This window comes from Urocitellus parryii, chromosome X, assembly GCF_045843805.1.
Source record: "Urocitellus parryii isolate mUroPar1 chromosome X, mUroPar1.hap1, whole genome shotgun sequence".
Taxonomy (NCBI): domain Eukaryota; kingdom Metazoa; phylum Chordata; class Mammalia; order Rodentia; family Sciuridae; genus Urocitellus; species Urocitellus parryii.
This window is the reverse complement of record NC_135547.1, coordinates 38,623,679-38,651,536: the sequence shown is the minus strand read 5'-3', so window position 1 is coordinate 38,651,536 and position 27,858 is coordinate 38,623,679. Positions and strand designations below refer to the sequence as shown.

The 27,858-nt window shown below is 37.6% G+C and overlaps 1 protein-coding gene across 2 annotated transcripts in view; it reads right to left on the bottom strand.

The window, feature by feature from the left end:
- Chrdl1 (chordin like 1) overlaps nt 1-27,858 on the bottom strand; it is a 111,442-nt gene that overhangs the window by 16,395 nt on the left and 67,189 nt on the right. For both annotated transcript variants that reach the window (XM_026396788.2, XM_026396789.2), the window contains exons 7-8: nt 9,853-9,920; nt 2,227-2,395 (exon numbers count right to left, since the gene is read on the bottom strand). In XM_026396788.2, coding sequence (XP_026252573.2) covers nt 2,227-2,395; nt 9,853-9,920 — 237 coding nt within the window. The remainder of the gene's footprint in view (nt 1-2,226; nt 2,396-9,852; nt 9,921-27,858) is intronic.

Sequence of the window (27,858 nt, the reverse complement as noted above, 5' to 3'; positions counted from 1 at the left end):
CATCTCTAGGGTGGGTTGTATCACTTTGGGTGGGGTTGGGGGGTGAGAAATAGGCCCACTTGGGGCGTTTCTAGGAATTGACTGATTTGGCTGCAAGACAACAGCTCAGGATGAATCACTGGGCTATTTCTTTCTCATCAAGTCCACTGGGTCACATTGAGAAATATGAATGATATTGGCTGCCTCTTACTGTCCTTTGCAAGAGCTGCTAGAATGCTGGGCACTCTATGGGGTCAATCCATGTAAAGATTTCCAAGAACCTCAACATGAGTCAGAATACAGACTTGGTACCTAAAGTGGGGCTTAAGGCTGTAGACAGAACAACAAAAAACAGACCAGATGTGTTATTCTCTTGTGTGCCCTCACCTCTTGTTTCTCCTCAGAGAGTGACACTCCCTTCTAGGTAATGTGGGCAAGTGCATAGGTAGTCTGCTTCAAGAAAATTTAGGCTGGATTCAAGTTCAAAATGGTGGAGTACTATTGCTTCTCCTCTTTGGTTCAAAGAGGGAACCAATAGATATATCTGAAAGGACCACATTATTAGCAATAGGGCTAAGGAGAAGGGTGAGCCATGCTGAGGAGCAAGGCAAGAAGGCCTCTCAGTATCATATAGCTAGGTTCCCTCTCCTCTAAACACGTAGAGTAAGGGAATAGTCCAGACTGGGTAAGAGCCCACACTCAACAGTGGGATATGATGAGGTCAATTCTCTAGAGGAAAACCCAGCCTTCTCCCCACCAACAAATTCTCAAGATGATTTTGAATCATCCAGCTGGGGAGTTGGGAGCTGGGGGTGGACACAAGTGATTCTCCAGTGAACTATAATAGAAAGGTCAGAAGAGAACTGCTGCATCCAAGTCAATGGGCGCAGATGAATAAATGTAAACCAGCTGGAGCTTTTATAGAACACAGAGACAATCAAGGGATGAGCCTTACCCTGAAAAAGAAGAAGCCTTATGGAAATTATGGGATTTAGGAATTTTAAAGTCCATTTCCCCACACTTGCTTTAAGGCTTTGAAATACTTTCAAAGCAAATGAAATCAACTAGGGGAAATTTGGATTGAAAAATAAAACTGCAACTTAACTCCTCCTCATTTCATAAACTGGTATCAAAATGTTTTAGAACATAAACATAGTAAGTTTTGAATCAAACATAGATCAATAGCAAATATTTCCAATTATTTTAATACATAACCATTTTATTAAGAATCTTATTTAGACTATTCTTTTAAGCTTGTAGGTTTCAAAAGCAATTTAATTTTTATCTATAATCTGAAATTTACATCTAACTAGTAACAGATGTGATCATCTAGCTTTGGCTTGACGAGCATTGTTGAGATTTATAGTAGGAGTTCTTTGTAATGGATTGTTTTTCACCCCTTTTATTCAATCATTTCGTTTAATAATTTATTACTTTAACCCATTCAGAGAACTGCCTTTGATTTGTTTTTCCTTTAAAGGAAATAAAACATGTTTGTGGTTTGGTAAAAAGGAACCAGCTGAGCTGTTAGTTTGAAGAGCTGGTTGACAGGATGCCTAAAAAAGTAAGAAGCAGTCAATTGTTTGATTGAATTTCTCCTCCTCCTACCTCTGCTACTGGGGTTGGATCAGTGGAGGCCAGAGAATTCAGTAAAGGAGAAAACAGGCCCTGTGCATGTGTGTGGGTGCTTGCTGCAATCAGTTGGTCAGTTGAGTGGGCTGTAGGTCAGTGTTAACCTGATCAATTGTCCTGGTGCTCGGCCAGGTAGTTTCTGGATTTTCCCTAAATTACTCATTTCTCAAGACAATCTCATATGCTCCACATTGAACCAGAATTTCTGAGAAAGGGGCCTGGAATATTTAGCAAGAGCCCCAAGAGAATCTGGTTTGCACTGAGGTGTGTGAATGACTATTTCTAAGGTGTGTATAAGAGCTTCAGAATGTTTGGCACTTTCAATGTTGGGTGCCCTACTGAATGAAGACCCCAGGAATTTTCTCAAATGATCCATGGAGGCAACTGAAAAATCATGGGGGGGGTGCTGTTTCAAAAGCACAAAGGGAATTTGTCCTTTAGCTGCATTTAGGGAAGTCCAAAGATTACCCTGGAGTCACTTGTTCACAACCACTTTTGTAGACTTGTGAGTGACCCACATGCAAATATGTGCTGTTGGTGGGAGAAAGGGTCCTTCCCAGCTTCAGCCCTTAAAAAAATATGTGGCTGTAGTATAAAAGGAGGATGGTCCCTTACCTTGTCCGTGCTTGTGTTTGTTATTGATGACAATCTGCACGATGGTCCCTGATCCTTGCTGGGAATCCATAAGAGCTCCTCGGTGACTCCTAGCCCCTGGAAAGCGAGACAGACTTCCAGCCTGTCGGTTTGGTGGAGGATCATGATGAGGGCGGTGGTAAGAATGTCTCTACAAAATGATAAGAACACATTTTGTACAAAAAAATCCTCCAATGAAGTGGCACAGATTGAGTTAGATACATTAGATGGCATTTTATGATTCTGATTTTCAGTGATGAACTCAGATCTTAACTGCATGTTTCCCTATACCAACAGAAGTGAGAATGTGATCATCTGAAAGCAGCACTGGCAATGTCTGAGGTTTTTCTCTTTCCTTGCAGAAGATCAGACTAGATTCAGAAACAAATTCCTGAGAGAAAAAAACAACCAAAAAGGCTAAAAGTGTCTTTCCTGTTCCTCAGACTCTCAAATTTTCCAGTTTCAGGGTTAAGATAGTAGTCCACAACACACAGCAGAGGTGATGAAGTGCACAGGATAAGTCTAAAATGCTGTGCAAATTAGGAGAAGAAAGAGAGTTGCTACTCAGGAGGGTTTGTGACCTGGGCCATGACGGGTGGGTAGACTTTTTACAGGCAGTTTCTGGGGAAAATTCCAGGCAGAGGTTTCCAAGTTGAGAAGGTGTAGCACAGAACATAGAGTCCATAAAAGGGAACAGTTGAAGGATAACATTCCAAATGGGGGTTGGTGCCGGATCATGGAGGACTTTAAATGACAAGCTAAGGGGTGAAGACTTTATTTGGTAAATGATAGAGGTGGGAGTGTGGAACCATTTGAAGGAATTTTTTTTAAATGAGAGAAATAACTTGATTACAACTGTGTTTCACAGCATTGAACTCTGATTATTTGTAGGGTAAACTAGAGAGGAGAAGGCGGGAATCAACTACAGTCTTAATAAGATGTACTGAGACTGTAAACACAGGCAAAATGGCATAAAATCATACAGCAGGCCATTTTATAGACAGCACAAGACAGGATTACAATGTAAACTCCAGAGAGTCAAGGATTTTGTTTTGTTCACTGCTGCAATTCCAGTGCCTAGAATGGTGTTTACCATCTAGAAGGTGGTCATCCAATACCTGTTGAAAGAGAGAAACTATGATCCTTAGGAAAGCTCAGAGTCTTGTAGTATAAGTAATCTAAACATTCTTTGTTTGTGTATATGTGTGTGTGTGAGGACTGAAACCAGGGGCACTTTACTACTGAGCCACATCCCCAGCCCTTTTTATATTTTATATAGAGACAGGGTCTTGCTAAGTTGCTTAGGGCCTTGCTCAGTTGTTGAGGCTGCCTTTGAACTTGTGATCCTCATGCCTCTTCCTCCCAAGTTGCTGAGATTACAGGCATGAGCCACCATGCCCAGCTCCAAGCATTGTTCTTTCATCAGGGGTTCAAGACACATGGTGAGCTCAGTATCCTGCTACCTACTCTTCTCCCAGGAGTTGAAGCAGGCTGTGAGTACAGCCTTTAAGATAAATAACATTAACTGTGTCATGAGTGAAAGAGGGGAAAACCTATTTAAAAATCTTTCATAGGCAATTAAAAGGGAAAATCCTTATATTTAGTGATAGAAATAGCAGGGAATGTTGGGAAGATAGTTATGGGGTCCTTTGACCCCACCATCCATTAACAAATGATTACAGTTATGTGCCACAGACTCACATGTTGCAAATTTAGCTTTGGGAACTAATATTGCTCTCTTGGCAGGAGGAAGGAAGAGTGAACAGGAGATAGAGTAAGTGGACCTAGCCTTTTGAAAGAGAACATTATTATCTATATCTAAAAAGAACTCATTCTGGTGCATTGTTATAAAAATTCACACACATCAAATGTTACAACAATTTGTTATCATGCACATGAATAGGATTTTCAGTGCAAATATTTCTCATTCCCACAATGGCTCATATTTTTTTTTCTGCCATAATCACTCACATTCCACAAAGGCCATTACAGATCGTTCTGTCCTTTCTGCAGTTTGGCAAAGTTTTGCCAAAGTAACACAGAGAAGAAAGTTTGCCTGGTGGGTGTCCGACTGATGCTAAAAGAAAGGAGTTCAACAGGGAGAGAATTAGAGGGAAGGTCACTAACCCAGGAGAAGTTGCAAGTACAAGAAGTTCTCTGATTCATAATGGTGAGCACAAATTGAAAAGCTGTTCTTCAGCATCAGGAACTGGTAGGGTGAGAAAATGATTTGAGACAAAAAAAAAAAATCTCAAGGATTTTTACAGAGGCACTGATGTAGACTAGTAGTCTCTCACAATTTCACCTTGTTGTAGTTTGTTTTGCAAGTAGAGAAATTGAGGCCAGAGAGGCAATTTATTCAGGATGACAGTGAAGGTTGAGTTTTTAGAAATGGTAGGATAGTAAGAATGGGGGGAAGCAGAGAGGATGGTGAACAGGAGGAAGAGGAAGTGGAGAAAGAATGGTCCACAAACTTTTGGCTAAAAGCTGCTCCAAAAAGAACTTCTTTCAATATAGAGCTCTTTCAGCTATAGTGTTCACAACCACTGGTTCTCCAACTTGGCTGCATAGTAGAATCACCTGAGGAGCTGTAAAAATACTGGTGTCTATGTATGAACATGGCATAATAAATACAACTATTAGGTTTAATTATAATGTACTAATAAAACTTTTTTTAAAAAAAAAATGCTAGTACCTGGATCCTAATTCCAGAGACTCTGAAGTAACTGGTCTGACGTGAGGCCTGGACATTAGGATTTTTCTATAAACCTCAGGAGTCTAATTTAAAGCCAAGATGGAGAATCACTGACATATGGATTTTCTGTTTGGGGTCAGGGGTGAGTAGTGATGGTGTGTGGTTTTGATTTAATGGTTCTTTTTGAGTTGTTCTTCTATACAAATGAAAAAGTCTTATCAAGGGCCATTCTGACTTTGTAACTTTGAGTGAAGGAGGAAAGACGTTAACACCTTGGAGTTGTAAGTTAAACTGTGGCTTATCATAGAAGTCAGTTGCAATTAGGCAACGTGCAGAGGCTGCTTGAGAGAACAGGTCAAAATCAGTTTGTTAGAAATTACCATCAAGCTATGCTTTGTTGTATTTTGCTCAATATTTTGGTATGTCTGGTTTACTGACTGAAGGACTGAAAAAAATTTTAGGTTTTTGAAATGGCTCTAAAACAGTTATTTTCTGGTGTTGGAAAATACCCTCCATAGTAAAGGCTCCCCAGGATTTTTTTCTTCACTTTTCTCAGGTTTAAGACATAAGAGTTGGGAAAGTATGGGTCAGGGATGGATGGAGAAAGATCAATTAATAAGTGCTAAGTTTGATCAGTAAGTACTAAGTTACAGTTGGATAAGAGAAAGGCATTTTGGCTGGGCACAGTAGTATGCTGGGAGGCTAAGGCAGGAGGATCACAAGGTTGAGACCAGCCTCATCAATTTTGCAAGACCCTGTCTCAAAATAAAAAAAATAAAATAAAAAGGGCTGTAGGATATAATTCAGTAAAAAACTAACCCTGAGATAACAATAATGCACCGTTTTTTTTCAAAACCTAGAAGAAAGGATATTGAATGTTTTCACAATTACTAAATGATATATATTTGAGAAGTTAGATATGTTTAACATGATTTAAACATTACACAATGTATATATGTATCAAAACATCACATGATATATGTATAATTTTTATTTTTGCATAATTTTTATATATCAGGTAATTTCTAAAAAGATGTAAAGGTTTTCTTGTCAGAGACAGGAGAACATCTGAGTCCAGAAAGGGCCTTTGCAGTGGTAACTTTGTACTATAGATTTGTAAGATGTTACCTTGGGGTAAAAAGTGGGCAAAGGGCATACAGATCTCTCTGTATTATCTCTTACAATTGCCAGTGAATCTATAGTTATCTTAAAAGAAAAATCTTTAATTTAAAAAGTGTTTTCAGAAAGTATTCTAATCCACATAGCCATAAAAGTATTATATTCTAGTCACTACTAACCTACAATAATCCCTGGCTGGAAGACACTTAGGCCAGTTTTCTTCTTAAACCACTTTTCTGACAATGTGGATGAGACCTGGATTTTTACCTCTTTTATGTTGTTTCTATTCCAAACTCCTTTTCTTTTTGAATAGCAAATTTCAATGCAATTAACTGGGGGACAAAAATCAATCTGGCTGTTGTCCAAAAGAAAATCATGCCTGCTTTCATGTTTTAGCTTTCCACTCCTTGCCTCCTTTTCCTTCCTCACATCGCATGAGCATGCGCACGCTCATACACACACACACACACACACACACACACACACACACACACCACTTTGTCCAGTGGCATAATGACCAATTTATGTAAAATTATGACCTGGAAGTAAAACAAAAATGGTTTCAGGTTTTTACAAAGGAGACATATTTGAACCACTGCTTCCTCTTCCTATTCACTTCATAAAACTTGGTAACCTGATGGTTTTCAGCCTACTTAGCAAAATAAACCAATCAGCTGTGTTTCTGTGGAACTGAGGTTTTGATAATTCCCCATAAAATAGGAACAGTCTACTGGATAGAAAAAACGTTTTGGGAGCTGCCTTTTTGTTTTACCCCAGTGCAAGAAGTTGAGCCTGCAAAGGATATTCAGAAAGGATTCTCTTATCTTTTACATTAGGCTGGGCAAAAGAAAATACCAAATTTAAAGAATTTCTCTCTGACTTGAGACAAACTTATGTGCATTAAAATCAATGAAAAACCCCATTTCTACTCCAGCCCTCTCTCACGTACATTTCATTGCACCTTCCACAGCCATTCATTCAACATGAATTTATTGGGTGCGTGCTATGCACCAGGTATATATTTTTCATTACTACAGATGATATTTATTATTCAAACCATATCCCATAATATCTATGCACTTTAGAACAAAGAAAAATATTTACTTATAATAAAGTGGAACCATCTGGCCATTTTATTCTACCATTCCCAAATGTTTGTAACTCCTTTGAAAATCAATAACTATCTCAAGGTCCTGCATTCTATACATAACCTCTCTTGCTAGAAGAAGTCCTAGATGAAGTCTTTCCCTATCATAAACAGTTTAGAAAAATATTAAATCTGCAAGACCAGAGATGAGGTTTGTGTACAGCATAAAATGAAGTCAAGAAGAAAGGCTAATTAATAGCATTACCAGAACAACCAGTAAGGTGATCACAGTGCTTACTATGAACCCTGATAATTTAAGGTGACTGGGCCATAAATTTGGTTTGGAATGACATCTGATTCACAGCCACTACTTTAGCTACTCGGCTTCCTACCACAATAACAAAAATTCGGGGCTGAGATAAAGAGGGCATTCACACAGAAAACTGAGACTGATCCCATTTCCTGCCATGATCTGGAAGACTATCTTACTGTTATGGTTTAGATATAAGGTATCCTACAAAACCTCACATGTGATACAATGCAAAAGAGCTTAAAGTGAAATGATTGGGTTATGAGAGTCTTAACCTAATCACACTTAGTCTTAATGTAATCAGTGCATTGATCCCCTGAAAGGGATTAAGTGAGTGGTAACTATAGACAGGTAGGGTATGGCTGGAAGAGGTGGGTCATTGAAGGCATATCTTCGGGGTTTATATTTTGTTGAGATGAGAGCTCTCTCCCCCTGCCCCTGCTTCATGAACCATGTCCTAAGCTGCTTTCCTCCTCCACATTTTCTTTTTCACGATGATATACTGTCTTGCCTTGGGCCTAGAGTGGTACAGCTGGCCATCTAATGACTAAGACCTCTGAAATTATGATCCCACCCCCCGATTTTCCTCCTCTAAAATTGTTCTTGTTAGGTCTTTTGGTCATGATGGTGAAAAAGCTGACTAAAATGCTCACTATAAAACAAATACAACTGGATGGAGAAAAGCTTTCCTCAAGATCTATATTAAATGGCAAATGGGGAAGCCCACCCTGTCCTGTGGGATGCTGCTTTTTTGAGATATCCAGAAGACCGTTCTCCACTCCTGCCATAGTCCTTCTATATTCACTCAGAAACATCAATGCCTAGGAAACAATATCACTGGAGAAAAATGCAAATAGAAAGTATTTAATCTCACTGCTCAGGCTTTGGGTTGGGTGTTGGCAAGCAGGGGGCATGTAAATTAGATGTAATCCATGTGATGACCAGGAAGCACAGACTCAGCAACACTGTGATGTTTGTATTGGTCATTTGATTACAAAAAATCTGGACCCTTTCCTCACACCCTCAGTATCCTCAGGTGTGCTCTATAATTCCCTAGGCTCCAATACCTTACCTCCAATGCTTGCTGAGAACTGGTTCCTAAGGCTTTAGAAAATTAAATTTTATGCATTACAAAACTAATTCATGCTTATGGAAAAAGCATCAAATAATATAGAAGACAAAGTAAAAAGATAAATTTTACCAAGCCTCTCATTCTTCCTGTTCATTTCTACACTTCTATGATTACCATTCTTAACATGTTGGTATGTGGTCTTCCAAATCTTTTTTCTTTTCTTTTTTTAATTTGTTCCTTTTAGATATACATAACAGTACAGTGTATTTTGATATATTATAAATACATGGAGTATAACATAGATTCTGATTAGAATCCCTTTCTTGTGGTTATATGTGATGTGGTGTTTCACTGGTGTCCAAATCTTTTTTACATTCATTTATATACATGCACACACAATTTTATGTAAGGAAAGCACCTTGTTTTGTTAGATAATATGTCTCGGAGTTATCTCCCCTTGACTATATTTATATATACTGCATATACCCATAGATTCAGTGTATTTAACCACACTATTATTAATAGATGTTTAAGTTACTCCATTCTTTTTTTTATGAAAACAATGCTGAAATGAATGTCCCTGTACACTTTATGAATAGGGTGCAGTGAACACATTTATGTAAGTCTCTTCTGAATCAGAACATCTCCTTTTCAGACACTAAGAACTTAGAAGTGTTAACTCTTCTTACACATACATTTTTGTAAAGGGGTTCTATTTTGTTAATTATTTCAAAATACTACAAAGGAACAAAAGATAATATTACTATATGTAGAAAGATGTTTACTTGTGTGGTTTATTCTAAGATTAGCAGTGATAGCAGAAATGAGATGCTACAGGGTGAAGGGAGGAGAAACTGGCCCTCATCTTTCCTTTATTTTAAACATCTGATTTAGAGCCTTAAGGCTTATGGAAAGATTTATATGACCAAGTCCAAATTGATCCAAAAAATTCCATCAAAAGGATGGAATGGGCTACTTTACAATCACACAGAAGATGCTCGTTGTTGAGGATGGGGTAATGACTTGCCTTCTTTACAGGGGACATAAAGATTTGGAGAATCATCCTGAAAGGGTATAAACTTCTGATATAGATGAAGGGCTGTGGTTTCTTTGTGTTTGTATCCTGGCCTCAGTTAACAATTATACAGTGTACCTAAATGGTTATAGGTTGGTGATGATGTTATGCTAATTTCTGAGAAAAAAGAAGAAAACTGGTGTTAAAAAAGGACCCTTTTTTTTTTTTTTTGGATTTGCTGGGATAGTAGCCACAAGGAAAGGAAAGCTTGGCTGTGGGGTACTGAATTATTTGAGCTATTCACACTTACTGCTTCTCTGTTGGCAGGTTGCCGGAAGATATCACCATCAGAATGTTCCCACGACAATTCTCCATCCCCTGTTTATTAAAAAGGAATAAAGAAAAAAATAATACATACATAGAAGGGAAAACTATCACCCTTGTGACCCCAAACATTTTTGGTAGTATGATTCCAAAGTTCTCAAGACGTTTTAGCTCTTGTGGCTACCCTTCAAGAAACAGTACTGAAGGATTTCTCTGGGTGTGCCTCATGGTTCAAAACAACTCTGAAGAAAGCTGCCACTTTCTAAATAGATCATCTAGCAACATTATCATGAGTTTGGAAAATAAAAGGGAAAATAATCACTTTCCATGTAATATGACCATCATTGTCACTTTTGCTTATTATTCCAGTGACAGTTTAGTATTTTACAGGTCATATTTAATTTGTGTTTAAACTAGCCTTACACAATGAGTTTTCAGAATTTGGTCTGTCTTGATTTATTCAGTTCACTATTATGTCTCTGAGAAGGTATAAGCTTATTTGAAAGTTAAGATAAAACTTGCTGTGATTACAATATTTACATAACAAATATCCAGAATGCTCTCATCTATTTCTGCCTGACACAATTTTCTCTAGGTCTAATATGGCCCAGTTTTTGAACAGCAAATGCCTATCATTGCTGTCTTCCAGAGTAAGTGCTTTTAACAGGAGGATTCTACTTTAAGCATTGAGAGCAACAAACATGCAACAGATATGAATATTCCTTAGCTGACTGAAGGTCAAAACAATAGGTTAATTTCCAAGAACCTTGTTTTATCTATGACCAAACAAACAGATGGGAAATGGTCTTAGAGATGGTCTTACAGATCTTTTCACCACTCTAAATAAGTACTATATAAATTATACATATGGCTGAAGTTAAACACAATATTCAATCAGATATTTTGTGAGATAACAAGAAATATGCAAAAGTATGATTTAAATTTTTCTTTTCTAATTAATCTCTCAAGCCTTTAAAAACCTAAAACTAAATATTATTTAGTTAATGGTTCAATCATTGTTCAATAAACTGTTAGGGAAATTTATGCTTTAAAGGACTTGAAAAATACCTGAAAATTAGTTTGATGGCAATATTATTATCAAGTAGTCTCTTGTTACAAAGTATAGATTTAACCCTTCATAATTCAAAAATAATCTTATGGAAAACAATGATGAATTTTGAAGACTTAATTGTGATTGCTAATCTTCCTAAAATACAGCTTTGATTGTATAATCATATCATTCTCTGATCAAAACCCTAAGTGAGTCCCCATCCAAGACTCTCTACAATCAGCCCCTACTTCATCTTTATTGAATACCTACCTTCTATCCAATTATCTCAGCTACTCTGCAATGGGAACCATTTGACCTCATTGTTTCTCATTAAATATGTGACTCCCTCTCTTGCTTCTATGCTTTAGCTCATGTTCTTTTCCCACTCCTCCTCCTTTTATTTCTTTTTAAAAATATTGTTAGTTATATATGGACACAATATTTTTATTTTGTTTATTTTTATGAGGTGTGAGGATTGAACCCAGTGCCTCACATGTGTGAGGCAAGCGTTCTACCACTACCTAGAGCCACAACCCTAGACCTTTTCCATTCTTTTTTGAGACAAAGTCTCACCATGTTGCCCAGACAAACTCCTGGACTCAAGTATTCCTCCCATTTTACTCTCCTGAGAAGCTGGGACTACAGGTGTACACCACCTTACCCAGCTCCTCTATGCCTATGAAAAGCAGTTAGGATTTTCTTCCTCTACAAAGTTGTCCTCAGACACACATGTATTTCTGACTGCTTAAAAAACTTAGTGTTATGTAGCCTTAGAAATGTAGAAGATTTCAAGCATGACTTTGTTCAACTGATCCATTTAACAGATGGAAAAACCAAGGCTCAGAGAGGAGAAGTAGCCATTTACAATCAAATCTTTAACAGTACCTGACACATAGTAAACAGTCAATACTTGGCAAATGATTAAAGTGGGAGGCTTTTCTGATCAACCTAATAAAATTCAAACCCCCATCTGATTTTTTAAAATTCCTTCTTATTGGGGCTGGGGATGTGGCTCAAGCAGTAGCGAGCTCATCTGGCATGCGTGCGGCCCGGGTTCGATCCTCAGCACCACATACAAACAAAGATGTTGTATCCGCCAAATACTAAAAAATAAATATTAAAAATTCTCTCTCTCTCTCCCTCTCTCTCACTGTCTCTCACTCTCTCTTTAAAAAAAAAATCCTTCTTATTGCTCTTTCTCCTTAGAACTTGTCACTATCTTACATTTTACATATGTTATTGTTTACTGTCCTTTTTTGACACTAGAATCTTCATGAGAACAAGGACTTTGGTCTGTACTTTTTATTGATATAATACAAGTACACTGAACAGTGATGGGCACATAGTTGATACTTATTCAATATTTGTTGAATGAATGAATACTAAAACATTATAAATATTTTGTGCTACTAAATGTTTACCAGGTCTGCCTTATCTCCCTGAGTAGAGTATAAATTCCTTGAAATGAGAGACCATGTTTTAGAACATCTCTATTTCCCCTCAATCACTACTTCTTGAAGGGTGGTCCCTACATGACCACATCAATGTTTATAGAAGCTCAATTCACAATAGCTAAGCTATGGAACAAACCTAGGCATCTTTCAACAGATGAATGGATAAAGAAAATGTGGTATACATACCCAATGGAATATTACTCAGCTATAAAGAAGAATAAAATTTTGGCATTTGCTGGTAAATGGATAAAACTAGAGACTATCATGCTAAGTGAAATAAGCCAGTCTCCCACCCCCCAGAAGATCAAATGTTGTCTCTGATATGTGGATGCTAATACACAATAAGGCTGGAGAAGTATAGAAGGTTCTTGCATTAGACAAAAGGGAAATGAAGGAAAGGGATGGGGGATGGAAATAGGAAAGACAGTAGAATGTACCGGACATAATTTCCTATGTTCATATATCAATACACAAGCAGTGTAACTCCACATCATGTACAACCAAAATAATTGGAAGTTTTACTGCATGTATATATAATATGTCAAAATACACTATACTGCCATGTATAAATAAAAAGAGAAAATTTTAAAAAGTGTGGTCCCTAGACCAGAGCATAAACATCAGTTGGAAATTTGTTAAAAATATAAAGTTTGGACCCCACAATACTGTGTCAGAAACTCTGGGGTGGTGCTAGTGATTTGGGTTTTGATAAGCTCTCCAGGGGATTCTGATGCATGCAGGAGTTTGAGCATAACTGTACTGGAGAATTGGCATATTGCTGGGTACATATCAGGTTCTCAATGTATGTACTGAATTAAACTGCAGTCAAAAAAAAATAAAAACAGAATTAAGTTTCTGGGCAGTCCACTCTCCTCTTCCTGGTTATTTCATATCTGAGGCAGACAATGACTGCATGAAGACATAGGAGAAAACTTGACTATCCATTGTAAGAGTGAAGATTACAACCTTTGGTTGTAACTAGGAAATGATGCCCATGAGTCCGTTAACATGCATTAAATGCCATGTATTTGGAATGTCTGATATTGGCAGGAGGAGGACAGAAATCAGGCTGGGCTCTTGCACTCAAGATATGTACACCATGATTGGAGGTGACAGGAAACCAATATAGGAAACAGCCTCAAAACACAGGCAGATCATCAACTGGAAATAAAATTGGAATATGCATGCTTAGGAAATATTGAATAGGAAGATAAGCAGTCCAATATAATTGCAGAAATCTTCCTAACAGATCTAAGCCCCATTGTTAGAAGTAGATGTTGCAGGGCATAAATGGACAGCAATGTTGGGCAGAAAGTATGTCTTCTGAATAGAATGACATTTGCAAAGAATCAGAGCTTTGGAAATAGAAGTCATATACTGGAGGTAGAAGGCAAGTTGTGGCTTGAGCAGAAACTAGATGTGAAAACAAGAGAAATGGGCTGTTAACTGCATGGGACAGAGAATGCAGGGAGAAGGAAGGAGAGAATGGGGTGGGCTGTTGAGATAAACAGGGGTAGTAAAAATCACCACATGGATTTCAAAAATAAGCTCAAGAATTCACATTTGCTCCTGTTATCAATTTTTAGGTAGGGATTCTTAAGGTAAAAACGGAGTTTGGCAATGAAATGTAGACTAGTCAGGGAGCAAGTGGAATCTGGAAAGCCAACCAGGAGGCTGCCACAGTAACAGGTAATAGGCCATGAGCATCTCCACAATAATAGTGAGGAAGGGTTGATTCAAACTACTGCAGATAAGAAAAGTATAAGAACCTGATGGAGGATCTGATCACAGAGGAGAAAGGCAGAGAAGAAAACAGTATAAAATAACCTAGGGGTTGCAAATCTGGAAAGTTGGAAACTACCCTTGACAGTGATTGAGTAGGGATAAACTTAGATTTACTTGTCCCATTTTAGCTGGCAGTGGTGGGTCTGAGCCAAATGAAAATAGACTAGAGAAAAGATTAGAAACCAGGAAAGATTTAGCAGCAAATGGCAAAATGAAATGTAAAAGCTATAGGATGTGGCTTCAAGCCTAATCTAAGTAGCTAAAAGAAAGAAAACAAATTACCAAAGAAAAATCATACAATAGCTCTCTTCATCAAATGCCCTTTTTAAGTGTAGATTTCATGATTGGTATTGACACAAAATGTTTACATAGCATGGCCTTCTCAGAAGTTCAATTTAGTACATTTAGACAATGGAGTTTTTAAAAGGACTTTTAAGTTAAATAGTGTCTTTAAGTACTTATAATCCAGTCAGAATGTTGAAGCATTGTAGACACATATAGTATCTGTTACTAGTTAGCAGGAAGGTAAGATGGCAAAGCAATTAGGCAAGTCAGTATCAAGTATGGGAGCAGAAGATTAATACCCTGAAATGAAGGGAAGGGATGGGGAAGGGAATAGGAAAGACGTAGAATTAATTGAACATAACTTTTCTAGCCTTGTATTTGAATACATGACCAGGGTAACTCTGTATCATATTCAACCACAAGAGTGGGATCCTAAATAGAATAAGTTATACTCTATGTATGTATAATTTGCCAAAATACATTATCCTGTCATTTATAACTAAAAAGAACAAATACAAAAATGAAAAATAAGATTAATACCCTGTGACACAATTCAGATGAATTTGTCACAATCTGTATTTGAAAACCTGAGCACTTTTATATAAATTGAAACAATTTTACTCATTAAAACCACTAGAGCTATTACTTCTGAACACACACACACACACACACACACACACACACACACATGCGCGCGATGTCTTAGGAACTGATAAAATTTCTGTTACCTTTGAGCTTTTGAAGTCATTAAAGGACATTATCTAAGAATGGATGTTTTGTTAAGTAACACCTGAAGGTTCCAATATTTTAGTTATCCTATTTAAATTTAAACTATGGTCATACTGAAATGATCTTCTTAGATATTTACACTTTTTATGCCTATGAATGGCTCTCTAGACCTGGGTAGTATCTGTCTGGATAGCTGAAAATAGGTACTGTATGTCAATTTATTATCTCCAACATTATATCTTGAAAAAAAAAGCACAAACACCCTAAAAAACCTGTTTCTTTGCTTTTTTTCTGATTCACTGGACAATTTTTCTTGAGTGAGATGGAACCTCTTTCTTTCAGCCAAGGCTTTTTGTAAAAAAAACAGTGATTCTAATGGAGACAGATGGATTCTAGTTAATTCCGAGAAGCAACAAGATGTAATTTTAACCAATTTTTTAAACCAAAATGAAAAACAACTCTAGTGTACTGTATGTCAAACAATATTCATTTAACCTTAAAAGCCACATGTGTTGTTTATTCAAACCTCAATTATACTCTGAGTGGTACCCTATGGGGCTGGAATGGCTTGGCTTTTTGGTAATGGGAGAAATGGAGAACAAGTATTTGAAAAGTGGTCAAAATCTAAGCTGAAATTCAGACTGTTTATAACTCCCATGGCTTACATTAATCTCTGGTTGGCTCAAGCAGGTCAGGAAAGTAATTCCTGTGCTCTCAAAATGACCAAGTGTACAGTGAGATTCTAAGATGCCCACGAAGATAAGCCTTAGACAGCAAAACTACGCCAGCATGTGGCCACTTCTGAACCACACAAGACAACATAAATAGGATAGCTATGGGGCCTGATTTATTTGGGATAACCTAGTTTTATCGCCTATTTTTTTCTGACAGGCATAATTATTAAGATTTCCCTCTTGCCTTCAAAAGCATCTTGGTTTGGATGGTAAACTACTTAGTCACTCCAACCAGAAAGCAAATAGAAATGAAATGAATCCTCAAGACAGTAGAGTGATTTTTTCATTTTCAGAGGAATCAGTTGAAATCAGCAGAATTAGAGCAAATAGTGAAAGGCTTTTGAGGAAAAGTGAAAGAGAACAGAGAGGAAGAAAGAAACCCATCATGAAATCTCCACCTACCATGTTCCAGGTTCTACATGAGGGCACTTTATTTGCCAATACTCAGTAATTGAGCTGGAGATGAAGGAGCAGGTGGAAGCAAATGCCCTCGGGGTGCCCCTGCCAATCATCTAACTTTACAAATTCTGCTAGGAGGAAGCAAGCACACTGAAACTTGTGGGAAGCTTTAATGAATGCTGGAATAAGTTTCTTTCTTTATAGAAATAATTGTATGCATATAGTAGTATAAGAAGTCTTCCAGTATCTTGTAAGTGGACAGTCATTTTTTTAGAATATACTTTATGGTCAAATAAAGCATTTTATTATTTGGTTTGTCAATACAAACTCTAGCATTTTAAACAAAATATTTGCAGAAAAATACTAAGAAACAGAAAAGAGATAACTTCCTGCCAGAACTAGCAAGCCAAATCTGAAGTATTCAAAAGTATTTTTCCAAAAAATGAGAAATACTTAATTTTTTAAAAAAATGCACAGGGGAGAGAGTGTGTATGTGTGTGTGTGTGTGTGTGTGTGTGTGTGTGCGCGCACGCGCGTGTGCGCGCACATGTGTGTGTAGGAGGGAATCAGAAGAGAGTAGAAAAACTACTAGCTGGCTGGTATCCATAACCTACCCTCTGCTTTTTCAATGGAGATATGACTAAACAGATCCAAGTTCATGGTTAGAAATGGAGTCTTTCCTTTCCAGAGTAGTCCCAATGTATCTGTTAAATTGTTACCATATTTTGCTCCTGGGAACACAGTCATCACAAAGACTGTCTCTTCCAGTGGCCCTGATGAAAACAGTTCCCCAAATTGCTTCATTATCCCCAAGTTGAGAGATGGTATGTGTAATGACTTCAAGAATGGACTGGAATGAGACAGCCTGGGTCCAATCCTGGTTCTGCTACCTCCTCCTGCATGACTTTGAGCAAATGAATTAGCCTCTTTGTGCCTCAGTTTCCTTATTACTAAAATGAGAGACAATAATTGTTCCCTTACCTGGTTAAGATGATCAAATGAAGTTGTGTATACAAAGCACTTCGAACAGTGCCTGGTACACAGAAATTATCATGCAAGCATTGTCTGTAAGTATTATTCCCCATTACCTTTTCTCCCCTCCTTTCCTTCCAGTTCTTTATTCTCTTTTATCAAAAATAAGTTACACATGGGGAAAACCCAGCTTAAGGGACTTCCACAAATGTGATAGGTATTTAACAGAGGAAAGAGTTTAGATTAAATAAATAAAGCCTGCTGCAAAGAGCAAAGTTATGCTTTCACATAGAAAGGAAATTATTTTGTTTCTAAACCATCAGAAGTCAGGGTCCTAGAGACACAGATACAACAATAATAGCTACAGAGATTCCTTCAGCTCAGACCTTTCTGGCTTACAGTCTCTCATAATTATGCTACTCATCTCTTCATTTTCATCTTTTCAGAAAATGAGTTAGCATTTTAATTAAACCCTTTTCTCACTTGGCTAAAATGAGGCTTAAAAGGATAGGTATCTTCTTCATTGAGATGCGGTTCAATTTACATAGTTATAAAGTAGAGAGTTAAAAATTCCAAGTACCCCAATAAAATTGAGTCCTGTGCCACCACATCATAAGCTGAAAATAAAAAGCAGGACAGAGAAGGGAAAGTCAATGATCTACCCGTGCTTACGGCCTGGTCAACCTAGAAAAGAAAGATAGTAGGGGTTAGGAAAGGTAGCAGATTAAAACAGTCACTAATATGCCATTAGGTAAAAATGTGAGTATGTAACAGATGTGATTCTGCTATCTGTATTTGGGGTAGAAATGGGAGTTCAAAACCCAATGGAGTCAAATGTATGAAAGATGATTTATCAAGAGCTCTGTAATGTTTGGAACAATTAATAAAAAAAAAGAAAAGAAAAGAAAGAGTCAGTCATAAGGTCCTTCTTTGCATGAATGTGGTGTTGACTTTCTGTCCTACCTGAAGAGGATTAGATTAATAGGTGGAAGTAGAGGACATGAATCTGGTTTTAATAGCCAAAGCAAAGCAGAAAGTGGATGTAGTCATACTGGTTCCTTGCTTGTAAAACAACAACAACAACAATAAAAAACAAACAAACAGATAATCAACTTCCCTTTTCCTGGACTGTGGAGATCCAGAATTTATAAGTTCTAGTGTGGGTAGTAGTCAAATATGATTCCTGTGCCTGACAGTACTCTTCTTTCTCATGATTCTTTCATCTGTTTTCACTGTTAGTCAACAAATCAGATTGATTCCTATAGAGGTTAGAATCTAAACTCATGGTTCTGTTCTAAAGAGAGAAATGAGTACATACAATAGTGTGTTTCTGGGCAGTGATGCCATTCCTTGAAGTGATCAGAAAGACTAAGTCTGAAGAAAGAGTGGCTGTTAATACCTGCAAAGAAATAATTGCTGTGAAATGCTTCAAAGGAAATTCCTTATTTTTATTATAGAACCAGACTCATACACACACACACACACACACACACACACACACACACCCCTCTAACGTTATGAACAGGGTAGGGCATTATTGACCCTGATAGGAGATTCCAAATGGCCAATTGGGAATCATGGTTATCAATTTGTTAAGTTCAATATGAAAGTCAACACTATCCCATCCAGTCTGAAGGATTCTCTGTCTAGGAAGAAATATTCTAGACATAAAAGACATTCAAAGAAGGAACATGATGACCTCAGAGGGGTGGAGGTCCTGGGATAGTCAGTAAGCATGTGGAGATGAATTCTGAGCACAAGGGATGGAGAGAGAATAAAAACAACACAGAAAGTTTCCATGGAAGGAGAACAATTCTAGTTAGAATTTAGAAGAGGAGAGTTAGGCAAGGATGGAAAATCTCTAAGATAGTCCCTTTTTCTGAACATAAATGATTACTAATGGTGGTCAGACTATTTTGTAGCTTTTAAAAGATCCAAATATTTCAATATATTTTGAAGCACAGGTGAGAACATATTTACTCAAATTTTGAGCTAATTTAAAAATATTTATTTTACTGTGGCAAGAACATTAAGGCATGATATTATACAGTAGATCTCTGTAACTTATTCATCTTGGAGGAATAAATGGGAATTGCGTCAAAAGGCACAAAATTTCAGCTATGCAAGATGAATTTTGATTTTAAGTAGTAATTCTTCTCAATAACAAGTTTCTTTCCTATCATTATGACCAGGAGATGGTGATGTTTCTGCAGAAAATGTGGGTCAATACACAAAGGATTCAAAATTGATTTATTAAGCTCTACATTTGGAGATGCTGTTAGCTCTTCAGTTTTCTTTGATTTAAAAAATCTGAAAAATTTAGCAGATTTTTTGATGTTTAGAAAACAACAAAGTATTTCACACACCAATTCCCTAAGATTCAAGCCGAGGTTGCATCTGAGGTGCAATTTTTTTGTGTGTGTGTTTTTTCTGTTTTGGGAAACAGAAATCAAGAATTGCAAGTACAATAGAAGTTGTTTGATACTGAAAAATTACTTTTAAAAGGAGCTTCCACTTTCAATTACCTTGAAGGAGTTAGCAGAAATATCTCAATTTCATGAAAAGAGACCACAGCTCTGTCTTTGGGCTCACTTGAGTTGGGTTGGATTGAAAAAAAAAACTGTGTTTAGTCTTCTGCTTCCACTGAGAACCCTATCAAGAGCTTTCTGTGACTGTGACTCTCTTTGATTTTAGTGTATCCGTCAGCAAAATATATGTTTTTTTTCTACAATAGGAGATACATAGGGAGACAAGATGGTCCTTTACTTACAGAGGTTCCCAAATGAGAAACCAAGGTACACAAAAAAGATGGACAATACAAGAAAATATATTTAAATGCTAAATTCTATTACTGTCGTTTGGATGTGATTTTTCTTTAAGAGGTATTATTAATGCTTTTCTTGGTAGACTGGATTAGTTCTTGCAAGAGCAGGTTGTTATAAGCAGGTTAGTTCTTTTGTTCCCTTCCTCTCTCCCACAAATACTTGTTTCCCTTTCCACATTTTTGCTGCATGGAGTAGCAAGCATATGGTCCTCACCAGAAGCCTAGCAGATAGGGCAGCCCAATCTTAAGACTTCCAGGTTCCAAAACTCTGAGCCAAATAAAGCTGTTTATTTTATAAATTTCCCAATCTCAATTATTTTGTGATAGTAATAGAAAATGGACTGACTTGTATGAACTAGAGTAAGCTCTGAAGGTGGTCAAAGAAGGGGATCAATGAGGATTAGAATGATCAGGCAGGGCAATTAGAAGAGGTAGAACTTCAGTTGGACTCTTCAAAGATGAATGAGATCTTAATTATGTAGGAGAGAGAAGAGGAACTTTTCCAAGCTTGTGGAGAATAGAGCTGATGAGAAAGAAAATGGGGAGAAACATGACAAGTTATAGGATGAAGAGATGAGCCAGCCAAGAGCAGGTGTGTGTAGTGATGTTAAAGAAATGACGATGGGGGGGGGGGGAAATTAGGATGGGTAGTGGATTAAGGAATGACCTAACTGTTTTACAGATGATGCTTAAAAACAACCTGAAGGGGCTGAGGAAGTGGCTCTTTGGTAGAGTGCTTTCCTAGCATGCAGGAGACCTTGGGTTCATACCCCAGCACCAAAAACTAAAAAAAAGAAAAAAATGCATGCACATAATTGCAAATGCATTCATCAAATTACCAGAATCACTTAGTAAAGATACGCATCAAAGAAAGAAAGAAAGAAAGAAAGAAAGAAAGAAAGAAAGAAAGAAAGAAAGAAAGAAAGAAAGAAAGAGAAAGAAAACAAGCTGAAGAATTTGGTAAGAAATGGTAGTAGCTATAGTAAATCAACATGACCCAGTAGTTCCTTATGAAGAAAATTCCTACAGTATTGTGAAGAACATACAACGTAGAAAAAATAGCATAGAGACCAGTGTAGCATGGAGGGGCTGCTGGTTTCCTAGTTGGATGATAAGTTGGGGATCCCAGGAATATAACACTACTACCAGTTATATCTCTCCCCTTCCACTCCATTCCATTCTCTTCCCTCTCTGCCGCCTTGTATGTGTACTGGTGATTGAACACAGGGGCACTTAATCGCTGTGACACATTCCCAGTTCTTTTTATTTTGAGACAGGGTCTCAGTTGTTTAGGGCCTCTCTAAATTGCTGAGTCTGGCCTCAAACTTGCCATCTTCCTGACTCAGCCTCCAGAGTCACTGGGACTAGAGGCATGACCATTGCACTCAGCTTATCTCCTTAACTTTTGAGCCAGTCTTTCCTCACCTTGGAGAGGATGAAGAAGAATGTGTGAGGCTGGAATTGAGACTGGAGAGATAGTCCTAGGAGTCTTCTTTTACCTCTCTGTCTAGGATGGCCCCCCTCAATTACTGACTTTTATAAAACCTGCCCTTTGTGTTATATAGTACCATTGCAATTTTTAGTTTACTTATATCATTACATGCTAAATGTCTGCATTCTCCACTAAAACTTCATTAGAGTCAGTTCCATGTCTGTTTTTATCTACCATTGTCTCTCCAGCACTGGCACAGTACCAGCTACTTAGAGGTTACTTAACAAATGTCTGATGAATGAAAGAAAGTAGATATTTACCCTTGAGACTCTTTAAGCCTGAAGACAGAGAGAGAGACAGATGGGATGAAAGTGGTCCCCTGTGGTTGTGAGTGGGAGGTTGAGGCCTTGATGTGGAAAGATGGGCAGTGCAGTTACTCTCTGAGGAGTATCTGCCAATCCCGATGTGCTATGTATGTCTCTCCTCCCCCTTTACTCTCTTGCACTAGGATAGGCCTTTATGACCCTGCTAATGGACTCAAACAAAGTTGTGTGGGGGTTAAGAATTTGGGACTCTGGAGTCAGAGTAACTGGGTTCAAATTTTAGTTCTGACACTATCATGTACCTTTGGACAAATCACATAGCGTCTCTGCCTATACTTTGTTGTCTGTAGAATGGAGATTAAAATAGATCGTACAATTGTGAAGATCAAATGAGTTATTGCATACATAAGTGCTTAGAATACCCCCTGGCACATAGTAAGTGCATATCATTTAGTATATATAGTGTACACACACACACACACACACACACACACACACACGACTTTCAATATAGTCAATGACCTACCAAAATAATATTCCCTTGTCTATAATCAAGTATATAGTCTCCCTCTTTGCTTTGGCAAGATAGACGGAAGACAGGCAAGCAGAAATGATAAATGGTCGAGAGAAGCTGGGTGTGGGTTTGGGTTTGAGGCCTGCCTGCCCAGAATGTGGCAGCAGTACAATCTTTGAAGAGATCTGGTCTTCTGATAAAGTTTCCCTTAAGGTTCTAGTGGCCGTTTATGCTCTGCTTCCAGTTCAGATGAGGTTTGCTGAAGTGCCAGCAATGACATGTACCCTGCCAACACTCTCTTGAGTGTCCTAGCCTCACAGACATGTCTAAACAACCGAGGCTGGGTCTGAGATTCAATCCACATCTAGGATTGCTGTCTGATCCAGGGAGAAAGGCACAAATTAGTGTTTGGTGACAGTGCAGAGGGGCTTTTTCAATGGGGTCCTTTATATGAAGGTTTGCAAGTTCAGCACTCAAAAGGTTATTTCTTCTTCAGTATTTGGCCTGCAGTTAGGGTGGCCAGCACAGGGGAGAAGTGTCTGGGTTCCCTGCTGTGTGAATAATATGCTTATACAAGATACACCTTTGTAAAAACATCATTTCAACAGAAAAAAATAACTAGGTACTTCAAAAATGAGAACTTCAAAGGAGTTTCAACCACATTATATACAACTGAAAGATGTAAAGAAATGGGAGGCACAGAAAAAACAACAAATTTTATAAAAGTGTAGGATTTAGTCTTTATAAGGAAAGATGAAAGGAAACGGTGTATTTAGGCTGGAGAAGAGATGGCAAAGGAAGAATTTAATGAATTGTGAAGTATATGAAGGGACAATACATGGTCAGGAAGAACTAGCTTTCATGTTCTGCTTCTGAGAACAAAATAAAGGGAAAGAAATGTAAATTGTGATAAGAGAACTGAAGATACTTAGTCCCAGGATCTGTTACCACAATGAATAGAAAGAAAGTTCTATGAGGCTTAAATACACAAAAAGACAAAGCTACTGGAAATTGAAGAGAGGATTCAGTTCTGTTAATTCCAGGTTAATAATTACCACTTCTTAAGCATTTTTACAGTTGAGAAATGCAAGTTTCTAATTGGAGTAGCTTGTTTAATGTAACTGCACTGTCAAATCTATGCGTTTCTGACTTCAGAACCTATGTCCTCTGCAATTCATTGTCTCTTCAATACAATAACATGTGTTTTCATTGTTTCCTTTTCTTTCTATTATTAATTATTCTTCAGTTTATATTTCACATATTCTTTACTCAAAACAAAATAATCTTAGCCTAAGAACTGTATTATAGTGACCATCTGGTTATATTAACAGTCAGATGTGTGTTTCTGATCAGTATGGACTATTTTCCATTTGGGGAATACTCAATTAAGTTGCAGAAAAAGATAAGAAAGCAGGTGAGGAATAAAACATCTATTTTTTTTTTTCCTGAGTGAAATGTAATAACAACACTGTGGTACAGATATATATGAACACATTTTAAGAAATAGGTATGAAAAGACCTGGGGCCTTACCGAATGAAGCATAAATCAAATTAGGCCGTAACTGAGTCTATGTTAACTTTTAAGTGCTGGGACAAATCGCATATTAAGAGCTTTGTAATGTTTTAAACAACCAATAAAAAATAAATAAATAAAAATAAAAGGAATGAGCATACACTGATAGCCAAAACTGGGTGAGTTATTTCAGAAAGAAATATTAACTGTTGGGTCCTAAAGTGGGATGGAGGAGGAAAAAAATCTAGGGAGCAAGACTAACAACAAATCATTTCCTATTGACTATGAATTGATACATAGTCAGTAACATCTTCCACCAATGCTATATGGTGGTTTGTTCCTCAAAGTTTCCTGAACTTGGAATGGAGTTCCCCGTGTTGCAGCATTATGAGGTGGTGTGGTACATGTAAAAGGTGGAATGACTATTGGAGGGATTGCCTTTGGAAGGCATTAAAATAGTTTTCATGAGATCCTGGTAGCTCTCCAGATATGGTTGCTACAGATAAGCAAGCCTGACCTCTTCCCTACTCTCTCGCCTCTTGTCTAGAAGAGATGTGATCTTTACCTCTTATATGTGGTCCACTATCATACCATTTGCTATGAGGTGATGCTGTCAGAGGGGCCTTCACCAGAGCTGGTGCTTGGACTTGCAGCCTCCCAAATGGTGGGCTAAGTAAATCTCTTTTCTTTACAAACTTCCCAGCCTCAGGTATTTTGTTATAGCAATGACAGACTGATACAACAGTCAGTAAAAACAATAATTATATGTCATTTTAGTACTTTAGTATCTAATTCAAGTCCTGGGCAACCTTCTAGTAATCTTTCCAACCTAGTATGCAGTCATTTAAATAGCACCTACTCCATGCCTAGTGCAGTGGGGGAAATAAACATGAACCAGAAAGAATTGATGCCTTAAGAAATTTATACATTATTAGGGATGAGAGACACAGATATAGATAATAAACGACTAAGATGACAGGTGATAAATGCTACTGGAGAGACACAGGTTAAGTGCTAAGGGACTGTAAATGTAGAGGCAGATTTACTCTTAGCTTGCAGGATTAAAAAATGCTTTTAAGTAGTACAAAAATTAGGGATAGAGGTGGGAAGGCAGAGAAGAGAGAAAGGCCTTCCATATAGTGTTTATCAAAATATGTCCTGATGATGATTAACTGCATTAGTACCTAATTAGTGCTTTGGAGATAGGTCTTGAAGGTCTGGCAGGATCTTCATAGGCTGGAATGAAGGGAAATAATTTCCCACTAAGAGGCACCATTCCCTGCTCCCACTCTTAACCATGGTTCCAGGCTATCTCCAGTTGGTTATGTGACTTTTGGAATGTTTTCTCAAACTGATAGTCCATACACTACCATTCTGCATCAGAATGATGATACAATCTATCAGATTCCTGGGCCCCAGTCCAAGGCCACTAGATCAGAGTACCTGCAAGTATGTTCCAGAGATATGAATTTCAACACATTGTCTAGGAAATTTTGAAGCAAAATAAAATTTGAGAAACATTAAAAGAGGGAAGAAAGAGCAAAAGTACAAAGGTAAGAAAGCACAAGAACAATATGAGTGAAACCTGAAGGGTATGAATGGAAGAATATTGGGCTGTAGAGGTAAATGGAAGCCAGACCAATGGGGGATTCCAGCATCAGAGTCAAGGGCTTAACATGTATTCTAGTGGCAATAGGCAGCATATCTTTCAATGGCAGAGTATCATGGTTAAGAGCTCGAATCTTGAGCCAGGCTTCCAGAAGTCAGCTCTTAGCTCCTAGACTCACCAGTTACTTGACTTCGTGTAAAGTTCTTAAGCTTTCTCTGCATTGGTTTCTTCATGTATAAAATGGTATAATAATAATAGGACTCACCTCATAGAATTGTCATGAGATTAAATGAGTTCATATATGTCAAATGCATAAAATTGGGAGTGGCACATAGTAAATATGATGTGTCAGCATAAAGACTTTCGAAAAGGCATGTAACAAGGTTAAGGCTATCTTTGTGGAAGGTTAAGATGGCAATATAAGTCACCAGCTTTTCCTTGTTGAGCAAACCCTATATTTCCTCTAACTCATGTTTCTTAGCCTTGGCTGAACATTGGAATCACTTCCTCCTCCTCCTCTTGGTTGGGGCAGAAATCCACCAAGACAGTTCTGATTTGCACCCATAGTTGAGAATCAGTGTTCTAAGTATATTTCAAATCTGTCCCCTTTCCATTATTGACTCCTCACTATATGCATCACAATAACCTAGGTTCTTTTGTTGTGTTATATCACTTAAATTTCAGAACCATTTTTGAGATGGATACTAATGTTATCCTCACTTTAAAAGATTGTTTGGAAGGTTGAACAAGGTCATCTATCTAGAAAGGAATAGGCAATTTGATTCCAGAGGCAGTTTGATTCCAGAGGCACCACTCAAAACCACCACTTGGTACTGTGTCCCCAGTCCAAACAGTCACCCTTTCACACTAGAGAGGTCACCTCCCTGGTCTCTCTACTTGCATTATTGCATCCCTCCATTTTAAAATGGAAATTACAGCCAGTGAAATCTTTTGATACATCAACTGGATAATGTCACAATCTTGCTCAAAAATTTCCATTGATTTCCCATGTGCTTAAAAGCTGAAATTAAAACTTCTTCCCATGGCCTTCCAAGTCATGTATGGTCTCACTCATCTGTCCACCTCTCCAGCCTCATATCGTTGTCCTGCCAGTTTCAACCACAATCACCATATTCCAGCCACAGTTGTCCTCAGGCTCATTGTATGCTCCAAGCTTCCCTACCTGGAGCCTTTAAACTTTTTTTCCCTCTGTCTGGCATACTCTTCCCCAGGCTCTTTACATGGATGGCTCCTTTCCATCTTTCAGATCTAAGCTTAAATGTCATCTAGTCAAAGGTCTTCCAGACCTGTTATTTCCTCAGTCCATTATTTCTTTAATAGTACTTATGTTGTTTACATTTGGATATTTATTCATGTATTTTTTCTTATTTGCCTGAATGGTAGAATGAGAGTTCCAGAAGAGCAAAGAACATATTTGTGCTGCCATGTATGCTACATATAGTTGTGTAGGTTATATAATGCATGAGGGTGCTGTAGCTAAAAAGATGCATTCCCAAAGACTTTCTAGCAAATGGCAATAACATATCTTAATAAGGGGCCACTTTTTTGTGATACATATAATTCTGCCATATAGTCTAGGAGTACCCTGTATGTCTACTCCATTTACTAATGTATACCTACTTTTAGCACCTTGTTTTTCATATAGTAAATACTCCAAAAACATGTTGACTGGATATAAGGAAAGAAGACAATATTATGATATTGCCAGTGGGAAAACAGAGGAACACACAAGATGGCTGATAAATTTGGTTATTTATGAAGAGGGAACAAAGGCAAAATTAAAAGTGACTAGTTCTGACCCTAGAAGCCTAGAGGGGAAAAGTGGTACCATTCTTAAAAAAAAAAAAAAAAAAAGGAATGGAACCCAAAGAAGACTGGTTTGAGAAGATGACAATGATTTAATTTTTTTTTCATTTGAGAAGATGATGCCTCCCATTTTGTTGTTAGTGAGCTTGTCATTATTTTATTGCGAAATTTTAAAAATAGAACTAACTTTGGTCTGCACAGTCTTTGAAATGGTTACATTAATACTTTGCAAGGTCTGTTCTTCCTTTAAAGGATGTGCATGGAAATGGTTGTGTTTTACGATACAATAATTTAGGGACCAAGCTAGAAAGGATTAAGGAAGGAGAGATAAATATAATCACTTTCACATTAGATGACTCCCACCCAGTATTCCCTGCTGAACTCCAACACAGTTTCTTTTAGGCTGTGGCCCTTAAAAATCAATGCTTTTATTCTTCTTTTGTGAAGCACTTCTGAAAACTATGATTACCTTAGCCAATCTCCTTTCCCTAAGAGAATAGACAAATATTTTCCTCTTTTCTAAGTTCTGCTACTCAGGATG